This window comes from Excalfactoria chinensis, chromosome 2 (assembly GCF_039878825.1).
Source record: "Excalfactoria chinensis isolate bCotChi1 chromosome 2, bCotChi1.hap2, whole genome shotgun sequence".
NCBI lineage: Eukaryota > Metazoa > Chordata > Aves > Galliformes > Phasianidae > Excalfactoria > Excalfactoria chinensis.
This window is the reverse complement of record NC_092826.1, coordinates 111,116,969-111,139,957: the sequence shown is the minus strand read 5'-3', so window position 1 is coordinate 111,139,957 and position 22,989 is coordinate 111,116,969. Positions and strand designations below refer to the sequence as shown.

At 40.1% G+C, this 22,989-nt stretch overlaps 1 protein-coding gene across 2 annotated transcripts in view; it reads right to left on the bottom strand.

Moving 5' to 3' along the window:
• Positions 1-21,562, bottom strand: part of LOC140248152 (ubiquitin-conjugating enzyme E2 E2) — a 208,456-nt gene extending 186,894 nt beyond the window's left edge. The window contains exons 1-3 of one of the 2 annotated variants that reach the window (XM_072328619.1): positions 21,225-21,562; positions 17,868-18,051; positions 10,149-10,199 (exon numbers count right to left, since the gene is read on the bottom strand). In XM_072328619.1, the coding sequence (XP_072184720.1) occupies positions 10,149-10,199; positions 17,868-18,043 (227 nt within the window). In that variant the 5' untranslated portion in view covers positions 18,044-18,051; positions 21,225-21,562. Of the gene's footprint in view, positions 1-10,148; positions 10,200-17,867; positions 18,057-21,224 lie in introns of both variants that reach the window. The other variant, XM_072328618.1, reaches the window with a different exon arrangement.
• Between the last annotated feature and the right edge of the window lie 1,427 nt (positions 21,563-22,989).

The window sequence follows — 22,989 nt, the reverse complement described above, 5'->3', positions numbered from 1 at the left end:
GAGGCAAGATGAAGAACCTGCTTGTTGTACCTAGGCACAAAGTGACTCCTGAAGATCATTTTGGCAAGCACTGAGGCAGACTGGAAGCAAAAGATGCCAGATGGTATGCTGCTGGCCCAGCCAGCAAATCACACCTGCATGGGGGGAAAGAGCAGAACCCATGCTCCCACAGTGAACTGTGAGTGAGCTAGCCATGTTCCTACAGTGACTGCTGCAGAAAGATAGACTTATCCCAGTATGACACAGATCAAGGCTAGCACCTGTCTGATAGTCAGAAGCCAGGCACACTTCCATTAGAAAAATCAGCTGGGAACACCATTCATCACAAGCTACTCAGCAAATTATGAGATAATGGGAACAGAGTACTTTCACAGTACAGACTTAGGCAAAATTCCCAAGCAACATTCAAGTCCACTGACCTCGAGTCAATGGTTTAATCTAGAGACTTCAACAAATCCCATCCAGCGTTACTTTCTGTTACTGCAAAAACAAGCATTACGTTAACTGTAATGGCTCTGAAACCTATTTTCTTGTGAAGCCACCCTGGCTGCAAAGCCCCATATTTGAAACTGATTTTTCTTCCAGGTTTGCAGTTCTAGCCTAAATACCACAGCTACGAGCTTAGCAATCAATTATTTATATCTAGAAATCTGAAATTCTGAACTAGTCAGACATCTAATATTTCATTCATAAACTTCTCTGAAAATTAAATGCATTACTCACATTCCATATATCCAGTTCATCCATCCAATTTTGAAGGGATACAATATGCTTAATTTCACAAGTAATACATATATTTATCTTATTTGGGCTAACCAAGATACTAAATAATGAGGATTTACATCATTTTTAGGTCCTCTGGATCACATCTATGGTAACAATAAACTCAACAAAATAAATTAATAAGTAAAAACTCTTAAGCTCAGCTATGTAAACTCCTAAACACAGCTTTCTTGGATGTTAGCAGACAAATAGTAAGGTAAGAAAAAACATTTACTGCATCATATTAGAATTAGAAGAGCTGAAAATGAGCTATGTGTTTTTATGTGTTATCCACATAATTACAACTGATGCACAAAATACAACATGGATGTCATAAGAAGAAAAAAAAATATTTTGGAGACTTTAGAATTTTAAAGTTCTAATAATAAGGATAGTCATCTTTCTTAGATCTAGAATCAGGATTTTCAGCAGTCATGGCTACTGATGCCTCCTAAATGAAAGCTAAATTGAATATCAACTAATCTGACAACACAGAAACTGCTCCCCTCATGGAAGAGTACCCGCACAGGCAATAAATTTGAAATAATGAAATCTTGACTATTTCTTCACATTTGCAGATAAATAAATTTCATTATGAAGAGTCTATACTGAGTTTTATATAGAAAGACTACATTCAAGCAATTCATAACAAACATTTTTAAAAGACCCAAATTTCATGATGGCTACATTAAGCTTCAGCTTTCTTAAACGCTACACTAAGCCTTATATTTACAACAACTTGGAAAATCCAATCTCTGAGTTTGTCAGCTATGTCAGATGTTACTTAAAGAGTAACTGCTGTAACAGTGTGCAGCCTATTCTTCAAATATAACTCCTAAACTAAGCACAAACTGTACTATTTTAGTCTTAGCTACAGAACCACCATCTCAGCCTCCACAATATTTACAGCATTGAAAGTCTATAAGCATCAAGAACGTATATTATCACTCACCTATAGCCTTCTTTAGGCACAGAATACATCTCAAGTTAATAAAGGCCACATAATTATGGCTTTTTTGCATAGCAGACAATAAATCATGTATTTAATTACATATTTCTCCGATAAAATTAAAAAAAAAAAACACAAAAAAACCCAAAAAACAGAAACATTTGGCTCTCTTCTATTTTTGTTAACATTAATCAGAGGAAACTTCAGATTCTGGCATAAGTTTGACTATCATATAAAAGGTAATATTTAAAATACATAATGCCTTACCACACAAACACGAGCTGCCATATGCGAGGCGCTGCTAAGCATGGTTCCTATTAAGCCGATACACAGTAACTGGCTTCTTTCCAAGCAACATGGAAGTGTTTAAAAAACCCCGTTTAATCCAATTCCACAGCTTTGAAACAAAAATAAATTAAAGTGCTGTGAGAACTGCTAAAATGAAAAATTAAAAGCATGTAAATAAGTGAAAAAATAAATTGTCAGAGAAAATGAAAACAAAGATTATTTCAAGTAGATGTCTTAATTGTAATTAGCAACATTTGGCATGTGTTGTGATATGATTCAAAGCTGCAGCCAATTAGATACCCCAAAAAGCTTGTAACAAAGCTGCAAATGTGTAACTACAGTATAAATAAGTTTTATTGCACACCAAGAAAACAGCACAGAGACCGGCATCAGAATTTGTTCACGAAGTACTGTAAAGCATTCTCCATTATTATACCCTCGCTTTTTATTCTTAAACTGCAGTTTCCCTGCCAGGAGATTTTTGGAAAAGAATTTCATTAAATTTAGGCTATTAACTGTAGATTTGTACACACTCTGAGTATAACAAGAATAAAAGACAAATTATAGCATTGCCTCAGACTGTCATGCCCATGTAAAAATAAAACAAACAAACAAAACAACCAAAGGAATAAAGTGCGTATGTTAACAGCTGTTAAAGTGCTGTAGGATTGTGGGAACTGTGGCGCTGAAACAAAGAGAGTAATTTATTTATTTTACCCAGTGATCCCCAATGAGGAAGGAGGGAAACAAGACAAAAACAGACAGAAAAAAACAAACCCTCTCATTTTTCTTTGACAGGCGTAAAAGATAACACAAGGACAGTCAGGAGATAACTTGACTTTTTCAAATGCCTTTAAAGTTTTCTTAGAAAAGGAATATTTTTACATTATTACGTTACAGATCGGAATTCAAATTCTGAATGAATACAGGTGCACTGAAATCAACAGCATTGGGTGCTTCTGAGATTGTGCCATTTATTTAAGGAAACAAATACTTCATTATCAGTAATGCTGTCAGTCCTAACCAACAGATAAAGTACATTCCATTTCCCCCATTTGCTCAATAATGAGTAATTTACTAAAGGGTAATGAGTTGCTAATAAAAGCATGTTTCTTGCATGATTGTTATAAAATGGCAGCGACTGCTTGTTTGATGCAACAGTACTTACTGCAGTCACTTTCAAATAACTCCATCAGATTTCTGCAAATAAATGGACTCTCACGTGGTCTTCATACAGAACACTGAGCTATATTTAGAAATTAGGAATAGTGAAAAGAAATGCACCAGAAAAAAAATAGATAATTAAACTTTAAAGCTACAAACTGAAATACTTCTTCAAAATTCTCTTAAAAATGATGCAGAGTCTCAGCAAGTAGGGTTTTGTTTCCCCTGCTGGCAAGCAATGACTATTTGACACATTTATTTTAATGTTTGGTGAGGGGAGGTTAGATTTTGGTGTTTCTTTGAAGGCTGTGTTGAAGAGATTACAGAAGTGTAATATTTTGTGTGTTATAAACCACATTCATGCTCACAGGGAAAGCTTTTTTTAGAAATGCAGAAAAGGCCAAAGGAAATATTTATGGGAGGTTAGTCTGAAAAATTCGGGCTGGCCAAACTTTATTATAGGTCCTAACAAAGTGACTTACAAAGAACAGCTGGAACTAGATGTAAACCGTCTGGAAGTAAAACTTCCCACTCTGGAATTATCTACACTAGAAGTATTAAAGTGGCTTTTATTTTTTGTGGGTTCATTTGTTTTACCCTTGTTATAATAATCTGTTCCACCTTCCCCATACCTCGCGATTTTAACTAGAGTGTTATTAATGCCGTATGCTAAGCACATTACAAATATCAAGGATCCATAGATCCATCAAGTCCATCATAAACTTGGGGCATTTTTGTACCCTTCTCTTCTTCAAGGAAAGAACAACCATCATGGCTTCTTGATGCCCAGATCCCCTTCCCATACCTGCCTGAGCTGATCCCTGAGATAAGCTGTGGGATACACTGTTTTGACAAATCTGCCCTAATGCAGTGCTTGCTGAAGTACTCTTATTCTTCTCTAGTACATTTTTCCTCTTCTCTTTGCCTTCTGAGAGGGAAGTGCTCATCGTTTGAAAACAGGGAGAACTGGTAGAATAACATTCAGGTATTGTTACTCTGGGAGGTACCAGAGGGTGCTGTCATCGTGTTCCTTACTTTGTAATCATGCACTATTTTTAAGAACAGCTGCTTTGTGAATAATACACCTTAACATTTAGAATCACTTTTACAGTCAAAAGCAGACATTTTTAGAATATATATATTTTTTGTACAGAGCTCTATGCTTCAGATCTCTAAGCATAAGACACACTGTCCTGCACTGTCTTAAAAGAAAATAGCTACAGAAATTAAAAGATCACACATTAAAAAGTAACCTGACACTTTTTATCCAAGGTACCTCAAGATATCAAGGTAATAAATCTGAAATAGCTACCTGTTATAAAAACAAGGCAAGTCAACTCAAGCAATAAAAAAATAATAAAGTTGCCATGATAGAATATAATCCCAGTGTGATTATTAACAAGTCTTTTTGGGACATGACCCTTGATGCTTTTGAAGCAATGCTAAAAAATAAAGTAATAGCAGCAGACACCTGAACATGTTTTTAATTCATTCTCTTATTCTCAGATGAATGCTGATATATCATGGATCTAACAGGATTCTGCACACTAATATCACCGCTCTTAAGCTTATCTTTCAGATTGATTTCTACTATTTGCTCTAAGTTCTAAAGAGATCCATCCAGGAGGAGTTATACAGAACTATATCTGATTTTCACGGTAAGGTAATAGCAAACTAGGAGTGGATGACAGTAAGCCCATATGGGCAGAAGGTAAACTCCATGGGTAATGCAGTGGAATGGGAAGAGAGCCCAGATTCCTGCCAAAAAAGCTGGAAGCATTTGAGAGGAAAAACATTCAAATAAAGCATTCCTTATTCCAGTTTTCGTCTTGCTCACACATTAGCATCACTGTCACGTGCCTATGGCAACAAACTAATGCATCCCTCATCTAAACGATCAAAAATCACTGGTAGCTGCTTATTTTATAATGAAGATATAAGATGTTTCATTGTAGGGGACTTTTCCCCACTTTAATTTGGCACCCAGACTCTCAGTGGTTTCAGTAAAACCACTAACAGAAAAAACAGAATAAAGCTTTTCTTCAAGCTACTCCCATACTCCTAAGTGACACAACCATCAGTAAGATGCTGGCCACACTCAGTACTTACGAGTTTTAGTTGTGAACCAGCAAATACAGACATACCACCTTTTCTCTTTGGTTACAGAGCAAGGCAGCATCTCACAGAAAATAGTGTGTGTGCTGCAGGCACCTAAAGGTAGTGGAATAGGGGATGGTCACTACCCAAGCAGATGCAGTTTTACTGAACTAAGTCATTAGATACGTGAACTTGGTGCAGTTTACAGCACACTAATCAAAACAGAAGCGCACAAAGACTGAACAAACTGCTTTAAAAACAGAATCCTTTCAGCACCAGAGATACTGACTTTGCATTCTCTCTACCTATCCAAGTCATTTCACATTTATTCAAATATTTTAAACACAGGAAATCATGATTATCCAGAAATTCCCTACCATCTTCCAAAACAAACTGATCTTGTGAGAACATAATCTAAAAAAAACAAAGAAAGAAGCAAACAAACAACAACAACAAAAAAGCAGTAAGGCATTTTTTTGTTTACGCTGTAAAACTACGTGAACATCCATGTCTTTGCATTTGAGAATAAACATGGGAAAGAGGGGATGAACTGCTCTGAAGTTCGTTCTATCACTCCACATTGTGGAGTGATGCTGACAATCTTTTCCCTCTGGTCTTTGTACGGAATTGTGCTAACATTTGTTCTCTCGTATCAACACTTGTGCCATCTTCTTAGCTCTAAAGTACTACTAGGCAAGTGTTTAAACAAATGGGCCCAAGAGAAGATCTTAAATGGATAGGATTCATGTAATTCCTTACAGCTGGGAAGACAGTGGCTTCACCAGTTGAACAAAAAGAATGCCAGAGCAATACTGAGCAGGAATATCAACTTCAAGATAGTTGAGGAGGTATCCATAAGGCACACTGACCTCTCCATCCAAGCCATGGAGTTTTCCCACTCCCATTCACTCTTAACTGCAAGATGAATTGTGCTTTAGCAACCCTTTTTGTGATTGGCTTTTGCAGCCAAAATATGAGGACTGGATATGTTGGTTGTTTATCAGTTTTTCAGATACTAGAGCAAGCAACGAATTAATGTAATGATTCCAAATGAACAGAAGAGATAAGGCTCCATACAGGGTTTTAAATTGATTATTTTGGAATGCGTATCTGTCAATTTAAATTGACAGCTGCACAGACATTTAAAGTACATTTCTGAGCCTTGTGCATTACTCATTTTGATGCAGGGAAAAAGAAATAAAATGAATGCACACAAAAGGAATTGTAAGAAATACACAGAAAAGAGAGGGGTGGTGACAGACACCTATCCTGGAGGACATCCAAAGAAAACATGAGGAAGAAGATAGGGAGAAACAGTGACTTAGTAGGAAAATTCTTAGCAGTTGCCCTAAGTGGTGTCCACAGAGATCTGCCTTTTGCTTTATGCTGGCTCTCCTTGTTTCTAGCAGTTAAGAAAAGCTAAAAATACATTAAATGTTTTCCAGATATTATTCTTTCACATGAACAACTGGTATAAGATGCCACAGAGATATTCTCTTTCCAGCAAAAAGGGAAATAGCACACAACACTGGCAATAGAAGATATATTTTATGAAATTTGTCACCTTCAACAAGATAGTCCAAAATACAGGAAAGTTTTAAAAAGCATTGTTTAGGTAGGATTTCTGATAATTCCAATATTCCTGCATTGTAATATAAGAAAATGATACCTAAGGATAAGGTTTTTACCACCTTTGAGAAATGGTATACTCTGTGTCACTCTGAGGTAGGAGATGTATAACATATTAGCAATCAAGCTGCAGTAACTCCTTGAGGAAGAAATAGAGATGAGTGCAAAATCTCTACAATTTAGCTATATTGTCTCCTGACAAACTAAAATGTGACAATGCTGCAGATTTAAAATACAGATGTACCTGCTTAGTATTCTTGACTTTCCTTGACTGTAAATTAAGTTCTACACAAAAGTAAAGGGGGGAAGCACATGGTAGAAAACATCCAGTTCTTTCTGCAAGATTTGAAGAATAACTGACTCTTTTATGACACGTCTTCTTCCGAAAATAGCAGTGATTACATTGCTGAACTCCCACACAGCCCCCAATGAGACTTTTTGACACATAAGTACATAATATATTCTCAGTCCTAGGGGATGATCCAAAGTTTGACGATAGGACTCCCTTCATTGCCCAGAATACAAACTGCAAAATACAAAATACAAAACCTAGGAAAGCTGGCAACTCTGACATTTTATAACATTAATTCTTCTTTTAAAGACCAACATGACAGATACACACTACTTTTCCCCCCTTTTAGGAACTCCAAAATCCACAGCTTTCCATATTTTGGAAAGATGCTACAAGTCAAAGCAAAGAGAATCTGCCAACTACAAAGCACATGTGTGAGCAAGATTTTTGGTTTTTGTCTTTCAGGCAAACAAGATGATATAGCCTATACTCTTTGTGGGAGATTAGGAGGGGGAAGTGTTAACATTGCAGCTGCTGCAGAAGTGGAAGCTGTAACTCCCTGGGAGCTTGTATTGACTCTGTAGCCAACCATGCCATTAAGAGATGCTTCTGTACTACAGAAACTGCTCCATTTGCATTTTATTTCCAGAAAGAAAAAAACCTGAAGTTCTGACTTGCTGCAGTCAACTGAAAGTCTTACAGCATATCTTGCAACATTTCACACAAGTTCCAATTCAGTTCAATATCCTGCCTGGTTCCTAAAAAACATAGTATGCCTGAATTACAGTTTTTCTTCACATCTGGTGATGTTTAATTCTGAGCTTTGTCACATTGTTATTGCGCAGTCATTTATTTTATACACACAACTCCCTATTAAATAAAAGAGGACACGCAGCAAAGGTAGGCTAGGAATCACAGCCATTTTATGTAGCTTTCGTCTGTAAGGAGCTTATCTTTATGAAATATGATTTAATAGAAAATAACGTCTCTTTTAATGATGACCTAAATTTTACTAAAACCAAGAAAGTGTGTATCAGTATTTTAGGATAAGATATACAATATCACAGCTTGGCTTTCTACATTATGCTGAAGAACCATGTCTGGCTGATGTATTTATTCTGTAATGTTTAACTATAATAGAAAATAGATGAAGTTCAAATGAAAACACTGTTTAGACTATGTCAACAGAGCATAAAACCAAATGAAGTGATTCTGTATTGACTGTAAAGCATATTTACTAATAGCAAAGATACTAATGGTTATCTATCAGGATCACAACATGAAATAATTCTTTATCTCGAGAACTGTGTTAAAGCAGCAGACACACATAGAAAAATGCAAGATTTTGATTTTTCAAAACACCACACAGCACATTTTATTGTTATTTTATCATTAGTGTAAATAATTCAAAACCAAACCAACCAAACAGAAAACCAAACAGGAAATCTTCAGCTCACTCTTTTTAATTGCAAGTCACAAAAGGGCTTTCCACTATGACAGACAACTCACTTTACATTTGCTAGCAAAAGAAAAGCAAACAGTAGCTTGTGCACTGAAACAACCGCTTTGTTACAAAGGGAAGGATTCAGAAACAAGAAGAAATGATGTAAGTAAGTAAATACTGTATGTCTTGTAGACTCAGTTCAAAGTCTTATGCATTCTTCTGCAACAGACTGAAGTTTTACATTCATCTCAGCAAATCAATCCACTAATAGGCATCAGTCATCAACACCTAAGTAAAGATCTGCCATTTAAAACAGCTTTGATGTGATTGAAGACTCACACATGGTCGTAAGTATGACAGAACAGCTTAGCTATTAAAATGTTTTATCTAGCAAGGAACCGTTCATCCTAATTGACTGAAATGCTCTTTGAATGCTTTTATTGCAAGGCTACTTCACTATGCAGTATTTTAATACATAGCCACTTGACTTACATCTTCAGACACAGCACGACCGTATCAACTCTTGTTCAAATGCTTCCTCACACATCCTTTTGTCAAGAGACCAAAACAATAGTGCTGACTGCCACTTTTACCACCAGTTGCTCAGTTAATTCAGTACCAAAATGTACTGGGATTCATTGTGAAAGCTGTATGTCATCTTTTCTTTTACCACACCAAGAGGACAACCACACTTGCTAGAATCAGTGGGCAGTACTGGATGGATCTGCCCCTTGCCACCTTACACCCACTGCTAGAGGCATCAACATAGGGCAGACCATATGTCAAGCCAACAGAGAAGAAATCCAAGATGGCCATTTGTAAGAAACAGCACACTGCCTGGCCACAAGGCAGCAAGGTTTTCTAGGCCTGCCTCATCAGCCATTTCAAAGAAAGTTTTAAGCACACCCTAAATCAATGTACCTGACAAAAACAAAACAAACAACCCCCCCTTTCCCTCCCTCTCCCCCCCCCCCCCCCCAAAAAAAAAAAAACAAAAAACCCACAAACCACAACAACAACAACAAAAACAAGCAAGCACAGAGTAAGGATATATGATGATAGCCTCTAATTCAAGACATTTCCACTGCATATCATAATGGATCACCAGAAACTCCATCAGAAGATTATTATTAATTTGTGCGTGTAACGTTTTTTGTTCTCCATTATATTCAGTGTTAACAATTTGCAAGAAAAAGGAATCAGACACACCAGTAACTGCCACCAAGATTAAAGAATCAAACAAAATGCTGTTGTTTTAATACCACAAATGAAAGACAATTCAATTTTTATCCTGTATTAACATGCTATATATTTCATCAGCTTTTACCGTTACTTCTGTTACCAGGAAGTGCATCATATCAATTTTCCTTACATAGGCAAACATGTCATCTATTATCTTCTATTCAAGAACTGCCAATTAGCACAAAGCAAGGGCAAAGTTTACCACAGTCCTCTATACAATTTCCATGATTCCACATATTCCATTCCCATATTCTAAATTAATAAAATCAATGTGATCTTACCTACAGTTTGGAGGAGGGTCTAATGTAATTTCTGCAAGTTCTTTCTGAATCCTTAAGAGGGGGAAAAAAAAAAAAAAAAAGGATATTAACAGGACTGACTTTTGCAAAATATTTCTTTCGACCTTATGAACATTTCTACAGCAGTCAATTATGATAAAATACAACTCTTGACATTGTTAATAGCAAGCTGATGCTGTAAGAGTTCATGAAAATGCTCAAGATCAAAATGCTAAAAATCAAAACTTAAAGAAAAACACCAAACATAAGCATTTAAGTCTTGGACTAACTGTTCCATGTACAGATACCTAGAAAATCCTAATTTTCCTGTAGGTCGGTGTGCTCAGCTACTTTGCTCAATTACACAATTAAATGCCTTATACACCATACCTTTTTGTTTACCTCCTATCTATCTGCCTCTCAGCCTAGGTCCCACTGGGCAGTAGCCCTGCTCCCTTCAGTTTGTTGTCATCTGAAGACTTGCACACTGCCTTGCCATGTGCACCAGGCCACTGATAAAGGCCTGCTTGCAGCATGTACCCAGCAGGTGCCTCTTAGTTACCAGCACCCTGCTGGAGCTCCTCCTTTAGGCACTACAACACATTTGTTAAGGATTTGGATGCTTTTCAGGCCTGTGCTACCATGCCAAGCACTTGGATTCTCATTCTGCTTCATATCTGGCAGTATGGATCCTTTGCTTTGTGCTAGTGTCTGCATGACAGTGAGCATCTTCACCCACAGAGAAGATCAAACATGAAGGATAGGAGCTCATAGAAATTCCACGGGAATTTGTAGGAGCTTACTGTTCCCAAGCCATACACAGAAGTGTAATTGTCATCTACAAACTATGTCCCAAGGCTGTTTTATAGGCTATTTCAGGGCAAAAGCATAAACGATCAAGAAGAGGAAAGAAAAGGAAGTGTACCATCAGTATTTTCTTCACTCTTCTTCCTGCACAAGATCTCATATAGTACAGATGCAGATTACACTTGATTTTATGTCCCACACTAAGAAAGAAAAACTGCACAAAAGCACCACTCAAGTTCCTTGCATAAGTACCTAAGCCACAGTCTAAGATCTGAGATCTGACATGAAGTATGTACACATCCAGTTCAAAATGACTGCCACCCTTTTTGCACATAATACTGGATGAAAACAATCAAACAAAACCAAAACAATATATCAAAATAAACATTCACGTACAACAAAAAGAAATGACCAGTTTACATTAATCCTCTATAATTTCAAAATCTAAATACAATCTTACACACTAAGGAGTCTCAGAGACACTATTAAAGTTCCCATTATGCTAGTATTAGTTGATTTTGTGGCTGTAAAGAATCAACAAACTGAAGGGTATAGAGGAAATTAGCATGAACCAAAAATTCCAATTCTTTAGTAATTACATTCTGAAATAATTAGGACATACGTCAGTAAGACCTGTTAATAAAGAATATTACTTCTACCTCCTAATGCAGTTGACAAGAAAAAACAGTCTTTCAGACACTCTAATTTTTCTTCCAACACCTGTCTACCCCAACCCTACATATAGACATCAGTTATTTCTGTAGATAGGAAGAAATTGAATGTTTATTTGGTTATTCTATTCATTGAAATATTTACAACTCCGAGAAGTAGAAATTCTCCAGTAAGCATCATTTCTTTCTTGTAAAGATACAAGCACAGACTGCTTAATCAATATTTGCAGAAACTCACGGTAACACTTCAAGTCCAGCACATTTTTCAAAAGGAAAAATCCGATTAGTGAAGTCTAAGTACACCAAACATTGCTTTAAAAAGTTACTGCATTTAAACTACCTTGAATATTTGCACCCTTCAAAATGAAGATATCTTAGAATCATAGAATCACCAAGGTTGGAAAAGGCCACCAAGATCATCCAGCCCAACTGTCCACCTACCACCAATATTTCCTCATCTTACATCTGTGGGAGATGCTTAAAATATTTCTTCTGTATATGTCAAAGTTTCATCATGTTTTTGAAATCAACTGTATGACAATTCCAAAACACAGAAAATATAAGTAGAGTGAAATCTCCACCAATTTCACATTTTATAGGTTTATTTGCTTTTTCTACAAACCACTTCTAACTTCTGGTAGATTAAAGAATTGTGGCATTAAACTTCTGGAGTCAGGGATCATTCCTTTGTTGTACATATGAAAACAGGAGCAGTTAGTATTTCACTGCACTATGATGTGTCCTTGAGACACCAATAATGGGTTGGCAAACATAGCCTATGTCCTAGATCAAAAACCTTCCATTCATCCTCCTAAATCTGAATCCATTTCACTTCCACTCTGAAAACAAATGGATAGAGTCTCCTCTCTTCTTCTCCTTTTGTTCTAGTTAAATAAAAATAAATAAATTTCAATTTCAAATGCCTATAGCACTAGAATGTTTCAAAATGGAGCTTTTCCTGTGATTCAGGAAGCAAGAGCAAAACACCTTGCTGTTTCAATCAACAAAAATTGATCAGATGATACTTTATGTCCAAAAGTCCTAATTGTTTTATAAAGTATCTAAGATAAAGAGACATTTTATTTATGCTTATTTGTACACAAAAAACTGAAACATTAACATCATACTCAGCAAATTGTCCATGCTTATTCTCCTCCTCTGTGCCATTCCCCAAACAAGATATACACCTTATACCTCTTTTGTTGTAACTTTAATTTACCTTGCATTCATGCTGGGAGCACATTCATAAACAGTTTCTGTACAGCTGACATGCAATAGCTTGCTCTCATGTCACGGCATTCAAAGTTACAATTAAATCATCAGATAACATCCCAGAGAGCCTTGCTCTGATAGAGACCTCCTACATGCAAGCTAGCCTTTGTCTGCATGAGTTATTCCACTGCTCTGGCACTTGCTTCAAATCTCCACTGAGTTGCCTTCAGAATCTGGCACAGGAGAAGATGTGCCTCATTTCCTTCACTGACCACAGAGGATTCACTATGAGCTGATGCGGCCTCTGGCAAAAAAAAAACAAAAACAACAAAACAAACACAAAACAAAACCCCACATTTTTGCAGGGTTTTCTCTGGCACTTTTTCCTTTGGATTTTCTGTCTTAGTACAGTTATGTTATTGTAAAGTAAAAAAGATTCTATATTAAAATAATTAAATATACAATGTGTGTGCATATATATATATATTATATATATATATATATATAAACTACTGACATGCTGGTTTACAACATATTGGGAACGGGGGAGGTAGAAGTCTCTCTAGTAATCAAAGCTCTGAGCTGTACATACAGAACATTTAACCTGCAACATCAGATCTGTTGTTCTTTGTTTGATCTTAAAAGACATCATCTGACCTCTGCTTGCCTGTCTCCCTCTCTCCATATAACTATATAAATATATAAAATTACTATTACCATGTTTTCCCTCCATTTTACTAATGGGAAAGAACAAACGTACTTGCCTTCAAGTAATAGTGCAAAGGTTAATCTTCCCCTAACTTCAGAAGCACGAGAGTACATTGTGGATTTCAAATATTATTAATTCTCACAGACATATATTTACTGGTGTTCCAAGCCTAGGGGGACTGTCTGTTGTTTCCTTCATGAAACAGTTAAAGTTCACTAAAGCTAAGGGACAACTGAACATGTCAGAAGATTTCCCAATAGGATTAAAAGGAAAAGAAGCAAAGAAGGACTATCTGACAATAACCCACTTTAACCACATCTACTTTTCTAGGATACATGCCTCTTTACTCATGGAAATGACATGAACCAACACTCCATACTGAAGTACAGGTCATTTAGGAAATACTGAGAAATGCCATCAGCAGTATAAATTTCAATCTCACAGAAACTGTGACTGAGTAGGAAATTTATCCAAAGAAGGTCAAATTCATGCTCAAAGGAGAAAAATATTCAATTATCATATTAGATGCACATGTAAACAGCAAGGATAATTCTCATAAGAAAGAACATGGTAAGCAGGTTCCTTGGAAATAGCACTATGATAAGCACCCCTAAGATGAAAAAAAAGAAGCTCATTTTAGTCTGATTTCTAACAAATGTAACCTATTAACTCATAGATATTCCTTCTTTCAATTGAAATAATAATAATAATACTGAAAACCTATAACTGAGGTTTTAAAGTTCACAATTCATTGTAAGCACAGATATTTATAAAAAGAAATCCTGGACTGGACACTCAGATTGACAGATTTTCAACTACCAACTTCAGGAGCAAAACAATACATTTATTTGTCGAGCTACTGTGTCAGCCAAGAGTGGTTACACTTCTCTCAATTCAAAGGTCAGGCTAAGATTTGCTGCTTAAGAGGTAACAAGATGCCTGCTGTTTTCAAGGACAGCAATTCAATTCCATGTCTGAACTGTAATTGTGATATGCAGTGAGTTTCTCAATCTTGACATGTTAGGTGTAAGAAAGGTTGCTGTTTAGGGTGATGCCCTCTGGGTGAGGAAAATTGAAGGACCGGAAACTGTACGACATATGCTGTAAGCTATTACACCTGTATAGTGGCTAACCTTAAAAGTATTAACAGAGAAGGACTGAACATGGAGGCATTCTGCTTTCTTGATGCCACCTATAGCAAAGTAAAACAAAATCACTGCATCTTAAATGCACATTCAAGCAGCCTCACATATCCTTCATAACAAAACCATTTTGAAAAACACTAAATTGCTACAGCAGCACACTCCTGCATAAGGCATGATAGCAGGGTGTTTACACAAGTGGAAAAGAGCTTTGCTAAATCTTGATTTATATGAAGTCAATACTACTGAAAATCTTTAAAAGTAGATCTAATTGTCTGCGTAACCGCACAATTAGAAAGTAGAACAAAATTAAGCCAACTAGAAATGAACAAATTCTTACTTTATGCTACCTGGGTTAGAATTAATTCAGAAATACTGTGATTACATTTCTGTACACAAGGAAGGTCTCTTCAGGTGGCAAAATGTGGCTTCCCAATTCAGGTTAGAATGAAGCCCATAGCCTATTAATTAGACCAGGGAATAATTTATCTCCAGTGCTACATTAACTCACTAGCATTCTCTGTTCTAAACATAAGTTGAGGCTTTGGTCAAAATTCCTTAATGACTATACTCTCTGTTGTTTGGATGTTTTACTGATGTTAGCAGAGCTGACTGTTTTAATTAAGTGAAGATTACTGTCACCTCAGTATAATGCCATGAAAACTGCAGAATTCAAAAGCTAGCAAAGGATAAAGTTGCTGAACACACAGCCAGTCTTTTTTTCCCTCCCAGAAGGACAGCAGAATTACTTCAATTTGTGTCCATTTTAAAAACATTAATGATCAAAAACTATATTCAATTGAAGAAGCACAGCCTTATTCTCACATTATTCATTTCTAATGAAAAAAGTATTACAGAAACTGAGTATACAAAACAACATCATTGGCACAGAACGTGATAATATATTTTCCCTTCTTTGATGTTACTCGTCTCCTTTCATTCCTCCACTTTAATTTCGTATTTTCCTCATCCTCTAATTTCTGATATTCTTTCTGTGAGGTTTTACAGCTTTTAATCAAAAAGCAAAGAAACAAAACCTGTTACACAAATACCAGATCAGATTAAGAATGTTTACAGTAATGTTGTCCTCACTGTAACACGCTGACAAAACCACTGAATAGACTACACAACAATAAAAACTAAACCATGTGAAGACTATATCACTGTGATTCTTCCCCAGTTTTATGACAACCAGCACTCCTGAAAACACATTTATCAAAAGTGTTATTTATTGTGCGCTTATCTACAGAAGCCTTATACTTTTATAAATCATCTCAGCTTTTCAAATGCGTAATCAAAGGCTTTTCTTCAATATTAGTAAACGTTAAACTCTCGTTAGAGTCTAACCAGCAAATGTACTGATGTCAGCAACTGGCATAATTAGTTTCAGCAGAATCATAAGCAGATATGATTAAACTTTAAAAGGTTTAAGTAATTTTATCACTGTGAAATGCATGTTCATAAAAGCTCTAAGCTTTGAAGATGCAAAGCTAAGATTAATAGACCAATTTCTGACTTATCATTATTAATTTTTTAATAGGATACTGTCCACAGGCCCTTGTTGGAATCACGGAGTCATCACATCAGACATTGTACAAAGTTCAGACTCTTCTCTAAAAATGTTAAAAATTGGATTTGAGACCTTCGCATTCCTGTCTAGTCCAATATCCCTTATACTAAAAAACAACAGCAGCAAGCAGGCAGAAGAGAGAAAGCCCAGAAACTATGATGACTGCAGGAATTAACTAAATGAGTAGCACTATGGCTTGAAGAGAAAGCTTTTGCTTTTTTTATTTATTTATTTATTTTTATTATTATTATTTTTTTTATTTTTTTATTTTAGTTGTGAAAAGAAACCTTGGCAAGCTTTGTTGGCTGTCCTATAACCAATACAACTAGGTCATCTCCACACAGCATCATATTAGGAATGGGTCTTGAGAAAGCATCTTGCTGTGGAAGGAGAAAAGGCAAAGGCCTCACGGGGAGGTGCCTGGGGCAGGAGAGAAGCATGCTAACAACACACTGGAAAGACAAGTGAGTCGAGGACAGAGAAGTACACAGACAGCAAAGGACAGAAGAAACCAAGACATAGGCTGGAACCTCGATGAGATGTAGGCACATAGGAGAATTTTATAAGTCACAGCAAAAGGGCCTCTCCTTTTTTTTGCAAGACTCTGTGTGCAATTCTTTTTTCCCTGCACAGCAGCACATCTCCAACGTTTTTTCTTGCATTTCACCAATTCAAGGCAATGTGAACAACAGGATCTGGGACAGTCTGCAAAGTCGATCTCATCAGATTCTGCTAAAAGTGTTTAACTACAACCACTGTAATCCCATCTGAACTCTGCTATATGAACAAACACCAGTAAGTACTGATGGAGCAACACTAAGCACGAAGTTCCCCAAGTCTGGACCAAACATGACAGTCATTATCCGGAAATGGACACGATCATATAGATGTCTTGGAAACATTCAATGTCAGGCTGGACAGGGCTCTGAGCACTCTGATCTATCTGTTGGTGTCCCTGTTCATGGCTGAGGAGATGGACTAGATAACCCTTAAGAGTTCCTTCCAACAGAAACAATTCCATGAGAGTAATTTCAATAGCTGTTCCACAAATCCACTTTTCCTCTCAAGAAATAAAGAGATACTAAAGAAATAGGTATTAAAACAGACCACAGTTTAAAGTAATGAAACCAACATGCATTTGTTGTTCACTTCAATGTCTCTGACCTGACCATCTGGGAAAAGGGAACGCAGTTCTTTACAGAAATAGGTATTACAGTAGTCCTAACATGCTGAGTTACTGAACTGTCTGAAATGTTTATGGTTAATTAACTGTAAGTTACACTGACAAGTTTCAACATCAGTCATACATACACATACAGAGATGTATTTTATAAGGCTACAAAACTGTCTGAGTTTTACTAGCAATAAAAAAATGTCAGCTTTTATCATGCAGGCTACTATTAAAACCATGTGAAAGAGCCAATTTGTCAAAGAAAGGAAAAAAAAATATACAGGTCTCGTTATCGTGACCGGCCTCAGAAGACTATTACACTGACACAGTAGTGCTACAATAAAACAGTAAGAAAATGAATATATTGAACCAGTACATAACATCTGATGGCCATCTGAAAAACAAGAAAGGAAGAGAAAAAGACAGAAGGAACACTGTACCTTTTAGCACTAGTTGACAGTTTAGCAGCTGTTTTGCTTGATATTTTGCCCTCTTTTTTCTTGGGTTGAACTTGCTCCCTTTCTTGTTCGGGCTGAACGCCTTCACGCTGATCTCCATCAGAGCTGCCTCCACTAGTGCTCGGACTGTCATCAACTCTCTGCCCCTCTGTAGACATGGCAGATGCTGCACTGAACCAAACACAAACCACGAGAGTCAGCTTTTCCAGAAGAAGCTGTCCGACAGTATTTCGTGCAGGAAGAAATAACACACAAGATCCGTGTCTCCATACTGAAACACTTGCATAACAGCACTTAAGTTATCTTAATACTGAAGAGTTTTGCCATAAACATCTTAACAATAATTCAGGAGTTGATCATTTTAAATTCTATAAGAAATATATACGAAGAGAGGATAGATTTACTATTTATGATAACGACAAGTTACTGCAGTTAAGCACAAAACACGATTGTGTGAGTACTACACCATTGCTACAAAAGAGATTTTCCCACCCCTTGGTCATATCATAAGTTAGCTTTCTCATCACTCTGCCACCAGCTCACATCTCACATCGTTTGTTAAAAACCCAGAGCTACTGCTATCTGAAGACTCTGCTATCCCATATGAAATAAACCTGTGGGTTCATTCCAAGTCTCTAACATGGGTTTCCACATTACAAACTCCACATCTTGGCACACTGGATGGAAACGCTTGCAGAACCAAAAGGCACTAACAGAAAACTATTTGTGTTTACTAAATGCAATGCTTCTAGAGCAGTAAGCATCCTGGAAGGGGACACAAAGTATTCTCTGCCACAAGTCAACAAAGCTGTCAGGGAACACAAGCTACAAGAAACCCCAATGTGCTTCCAGAAGTTGAGTTCACAATTTACATGCACACTTCAGATACCAGTTAGCTATTCTCACTATTTCCTTCATTCTAAATAGTATTACACTATGGAAGATGAGGAGTTACAGCTGTTAGGACTTCTCAAAGCATTCTAATGAAGAGCAGACATCCAAGAAAAACTGTCTGTAAATTGGCATGACTGCTGGAAAATTGCAAAAAACAACCCCCAAACCAACAAACAAAACCCCCAATAACTCTAAGGCCAAATCTGGGGCTGATAGGGGCATGTTATCTGCCCTCCTCTAGAGCAAAGGTGCCACATTCACGGTACACAGGCCTCAACATTCCTCGCTCACATCCATGCAATCCCACACATTGGAGTGGCTTTTCTGATTGAATCTGACCAAATCCAGAATCTGCTCCAGAGTTTAAAATTGCTGTGAACTTCCACTTGCTTTCCTTTTTATTTAGGTACAGACACCATCACCGTTTAAGAGTCAAACTATTCACCTTGGCGATTATACGTTTATAATCTCCAGGGAGAAGATTAAGGGTGGGGTGGTTTTTTTGGTCTAATTTATGAAGCTAAACAGAAAGGAGAACCTGCAAGCCTGAGACGTTCAACACATTTAGATGCTACAAGAAATAGCAAGCGATGGATATGGGATCAGTTGTGCCTTATTCAGTTTATGCTACATTCGGATTCAATTTTTGAAAATGGTGTTTTTTAAGACATATTTTCTCGCATAAATTTATATAAAACAAATTTACACTTTGCTGCATAAAACAACTGAAACAACAGCGGGTTCGACTCCTAAAATTAAAGTAAGAAATTGTTCATTCTTAGCGGTACAGCTACAGGATACTGAGCACAGTTAACATGTTTACATGGGTTAATGCCTCTGTATTTATCTCCTGCTTGTCAGATGTAAAGATAAAACAAACAGAAGATTTGGAGGTAATAGAGCACAGAAGCACCACATTCTGACAAGTCAAAATATGCATTTAATAACGACAGTGCAATTTTGGTTGTAGGCACCTGTTTTCTTTGCTTCTACATACAGTGAAAATACCACCTGATCTCTTTCAATAGCACTTTTGATGGCCTTTATTTACTTTAGATTTTAGTTCTGAACTTTGCTTAACACATCTCATTTTCAAGAGAAAATTCCCTTCCTGATGTACGTACACACGCTTTAACACTGCAGGCCAGACAGTTAAAAACCTATTTAACGAAGCCTGCATGCATGGGACATCTGCTGCAAATAATCTTGGCTATAAATATTACTATTATCCCAAACCAACTGCATTGCTGGGTTAAGTTCAGGTTACTATCCAGCAGACAAACACTGTAACAGTAGCCCTGAGCATATAATTACTGTAACATGTAATGCCAGCATTTACAGCAGGAAAATGCTTGAATCTGTCATCTGATGTCTGGCTGCCTTCTGATTTCCCCCCTTCACTCCGTGACACCCCCGGGCACTCTCCCCAGCTCTCTCCTCCCTATAGCCGCAATTTTAGAGATGTGGCACAGCTGAACGGATGCTCTGTGCCCCGCTCCGAGTGCCTTCCAAAGGGCCCCAAGTCACACACTCGCAACTCAAACTCAGGAGGCAGACAAACAGATGAACAAATAAGAGAATGGAAAAAAAACACCGAGAGGCGGATGACAGCGCTGGGAAAGCATCTCAGTGCCACGAGCGGGTTGGGAAGCACTGGGCGCTGCTCGGAGCCGAGAGCAGCAGCGTGCCAACGGGGCGAGCAAGGCGTGGGGATGTCCCGCTCGGGGGTCCCGACCTCCCGCCCCGCACCTCGAAAGGGAACGGGAGGGCAGAGACCGGGAGCCCGCCTGCTTTCCCCGGGATGATTCAGCAGGGCTGGGATTAGGAGTGGGGATTGTAAACGGAGGAGCTCCGGAGGAGCTGCCTCGGTCACAGTCAGCCCCGGGCACTTCCCTACCTCCCCGCCTTCTCAGGAGGGAAAACAAACACGTAGGCAAGGAGTGCCCCCGTAAACCCCGCGGCCGAAGCAAGGGATCCAGGCAGGTCCCGGGGGGGTTGGGGGGGAAGGGGGGGAGGCTAGTCCGCGGGGAAGCCTCCGTCTGTGGTCCTGATTTCCCGCGAGCGAAGGCAGGCTGAGACCGTCATCCTCACCTTCATCACCCAGAGCTGGCCGCGGGCCCGTGGCCACGGGAGGGGGCACACGGGTAGGTGCCCCGGCCCGACTCGCACCGGGACACGGAGGAGACTGCGGGAGGGCGGCGTCGGGGCACAGCAGGGGGCACCGAGGGGTAAAGGGGGGGGAGGGGGGGAGTGCTGACGGTGGGGGCCGGGGGTGGGATGCGGGGGGAGGGGAAAGAGGGGAGAGCACTGCGAACGGAGAGCGAAGAGTTGCTAGAGGGCACCGGGGGCGGATGGGGCCGGAGGCGGGGCGGGGGAGGGGTGCTGGGGATGGAGGCAGGGGCCGGAGATTGCGGGGGGTCGGTCACGGGGGTGGGGGGCCGCTACCTGTGCGCGGGGCTCTCCGGCTGGCGCGGGGCGCGGGCGGCGGGATGATCCGTAGCGGCGGCCCCGGCTGCGGCCGGGAGAGGGGCTGGCGGGGGGCAGCGGCCGCTCACTGAGTCATGAGCCCGCCCCGCGCTGCCTGCCGCCCGCCCGCTGAGCTCCCTTTCTTCTTTCTGCCCTTTTTCCCCCCTCCGAGCCGAACGGCGACGGCAGCCGCTGCCCACACCGCCTCTACCGCCGCCGCTCCTGCCCCCGCTGCCCGAACAGAAGTGAAGCCGCTGTCGCCGCGCGCGCGCGCGCCCCCGATGCCGACGCCTCCGCGCGCGCTCGCGCCAGGCCCCCTCCCCGAGCACCGCGCGCGCGCCCGGCAGCCAATTAGCCCGGCCGCTTAGGGAGGGGCGGGGGGACGGGTGCGCGTGCGCGCGCTTTCGGAGAGGGTGTGGGGAGGAAAGGGGGCAGAGCTGGCGGCGGGAGCGCGCGTTAAAGGGAAGCCCGGGGCGGGGCGGGAGGAGCGAGGAGGAAGGACGAGGCGGCGGGGTGGGGGGGTGAATTGAGGGATTCTCGGGGGGTTTCTGTGGCCGACGGTGGCAGAACGGAGAGGGGGCGACCGCACAGCTCGAACTTTCTTTGCTCCTCTTTTCCTTTGTTCCACCGGCTCCTGCCCGCCCCCCCCCCCCCCCCCGTGCACGTCCATCCCCCCTCCCTCCCCCCCCGGTGCACGTCCGCGCGGGTGGCAGAGGACGGTGCGAGGCCCGGTGGGGCCGCACTCAGGTGCGGGTGTGCTTTGGGGTGGCACTGCTCCGAGTGGGGCGAACCCCCGTCTGGCGCTCTACGCCGCCACCCCGTCCCTTACATCACAGCCGGGGGCAGCTCGTCTCTGTTATATAAACTTGCATGGGCTCACGACAACAGGCAGCGAAATACGTGGTCGTGGGTACGGAGGTAATGACAGCCCCAGATATTTTGCCCTTCTTAAGGGAATTTAAAGCCATGCTTCTGGTGCTCCACATTCAGAAGGAAAAGTTTCTCCCCGCGTCAGTCGTGGGGTTTTGTGCTTTTCCCGTCTCGTGGCAAGGGTGGAGGTGCAGCCCGTGCTGCCCAGCGGGCAGAGATAGGGATGGGAACACAGCAGGAACGAAGAGTGGGGGGGGCTGATCGGCAACGTGAGCAGCGCCCGCGTCCCATGGCCGGCAGCGGCGGCCATCCTTGCAGCTTCCTCTGCACATAAGGTCCACCTTGCTCCTGGCTGATGAATTGTTGTGAGATAACTTGCTTTGTTGTCTCTTCCTGTCTCGTTTTTAAATAATCCCAGCAACGTTTTCACCTGTACTTAAAAGCACAGCAGTCAGCCAGGCCTTCCTATTTCATGTGCAGTTACAATATATCTTTCTGCTTCTAATGAGCTTCCAGTGTCAACTAGGTGGGTTCCTATCTGTTGGCGTGTGTTGACTTCTCACAGTGACTAATAACTCAGTAATTAACAGAACACAATGCATTAAAATCACTTAAAGAATGCAGATCTTGTGCAAGCAGTGCTTCTTGTCATGCTGGAAGGTTGCTGGCCACATTGCATGCTCCTGGCATCACTTTATACCCTTTTCTAAACTGATTTGCATCATGCCTTTTTCTTCCAGGCATTCCAAAACAGACTCCTGGAAGCACAGGGGAGAAGGACAGTGAATAGCCTGATTCAGACAGGGGTAGGATGGGGGCAGGTAGTGTCCCAGAATTTGGGTCATAAACTCCCAGTGCCAAAAAAATCATGGGA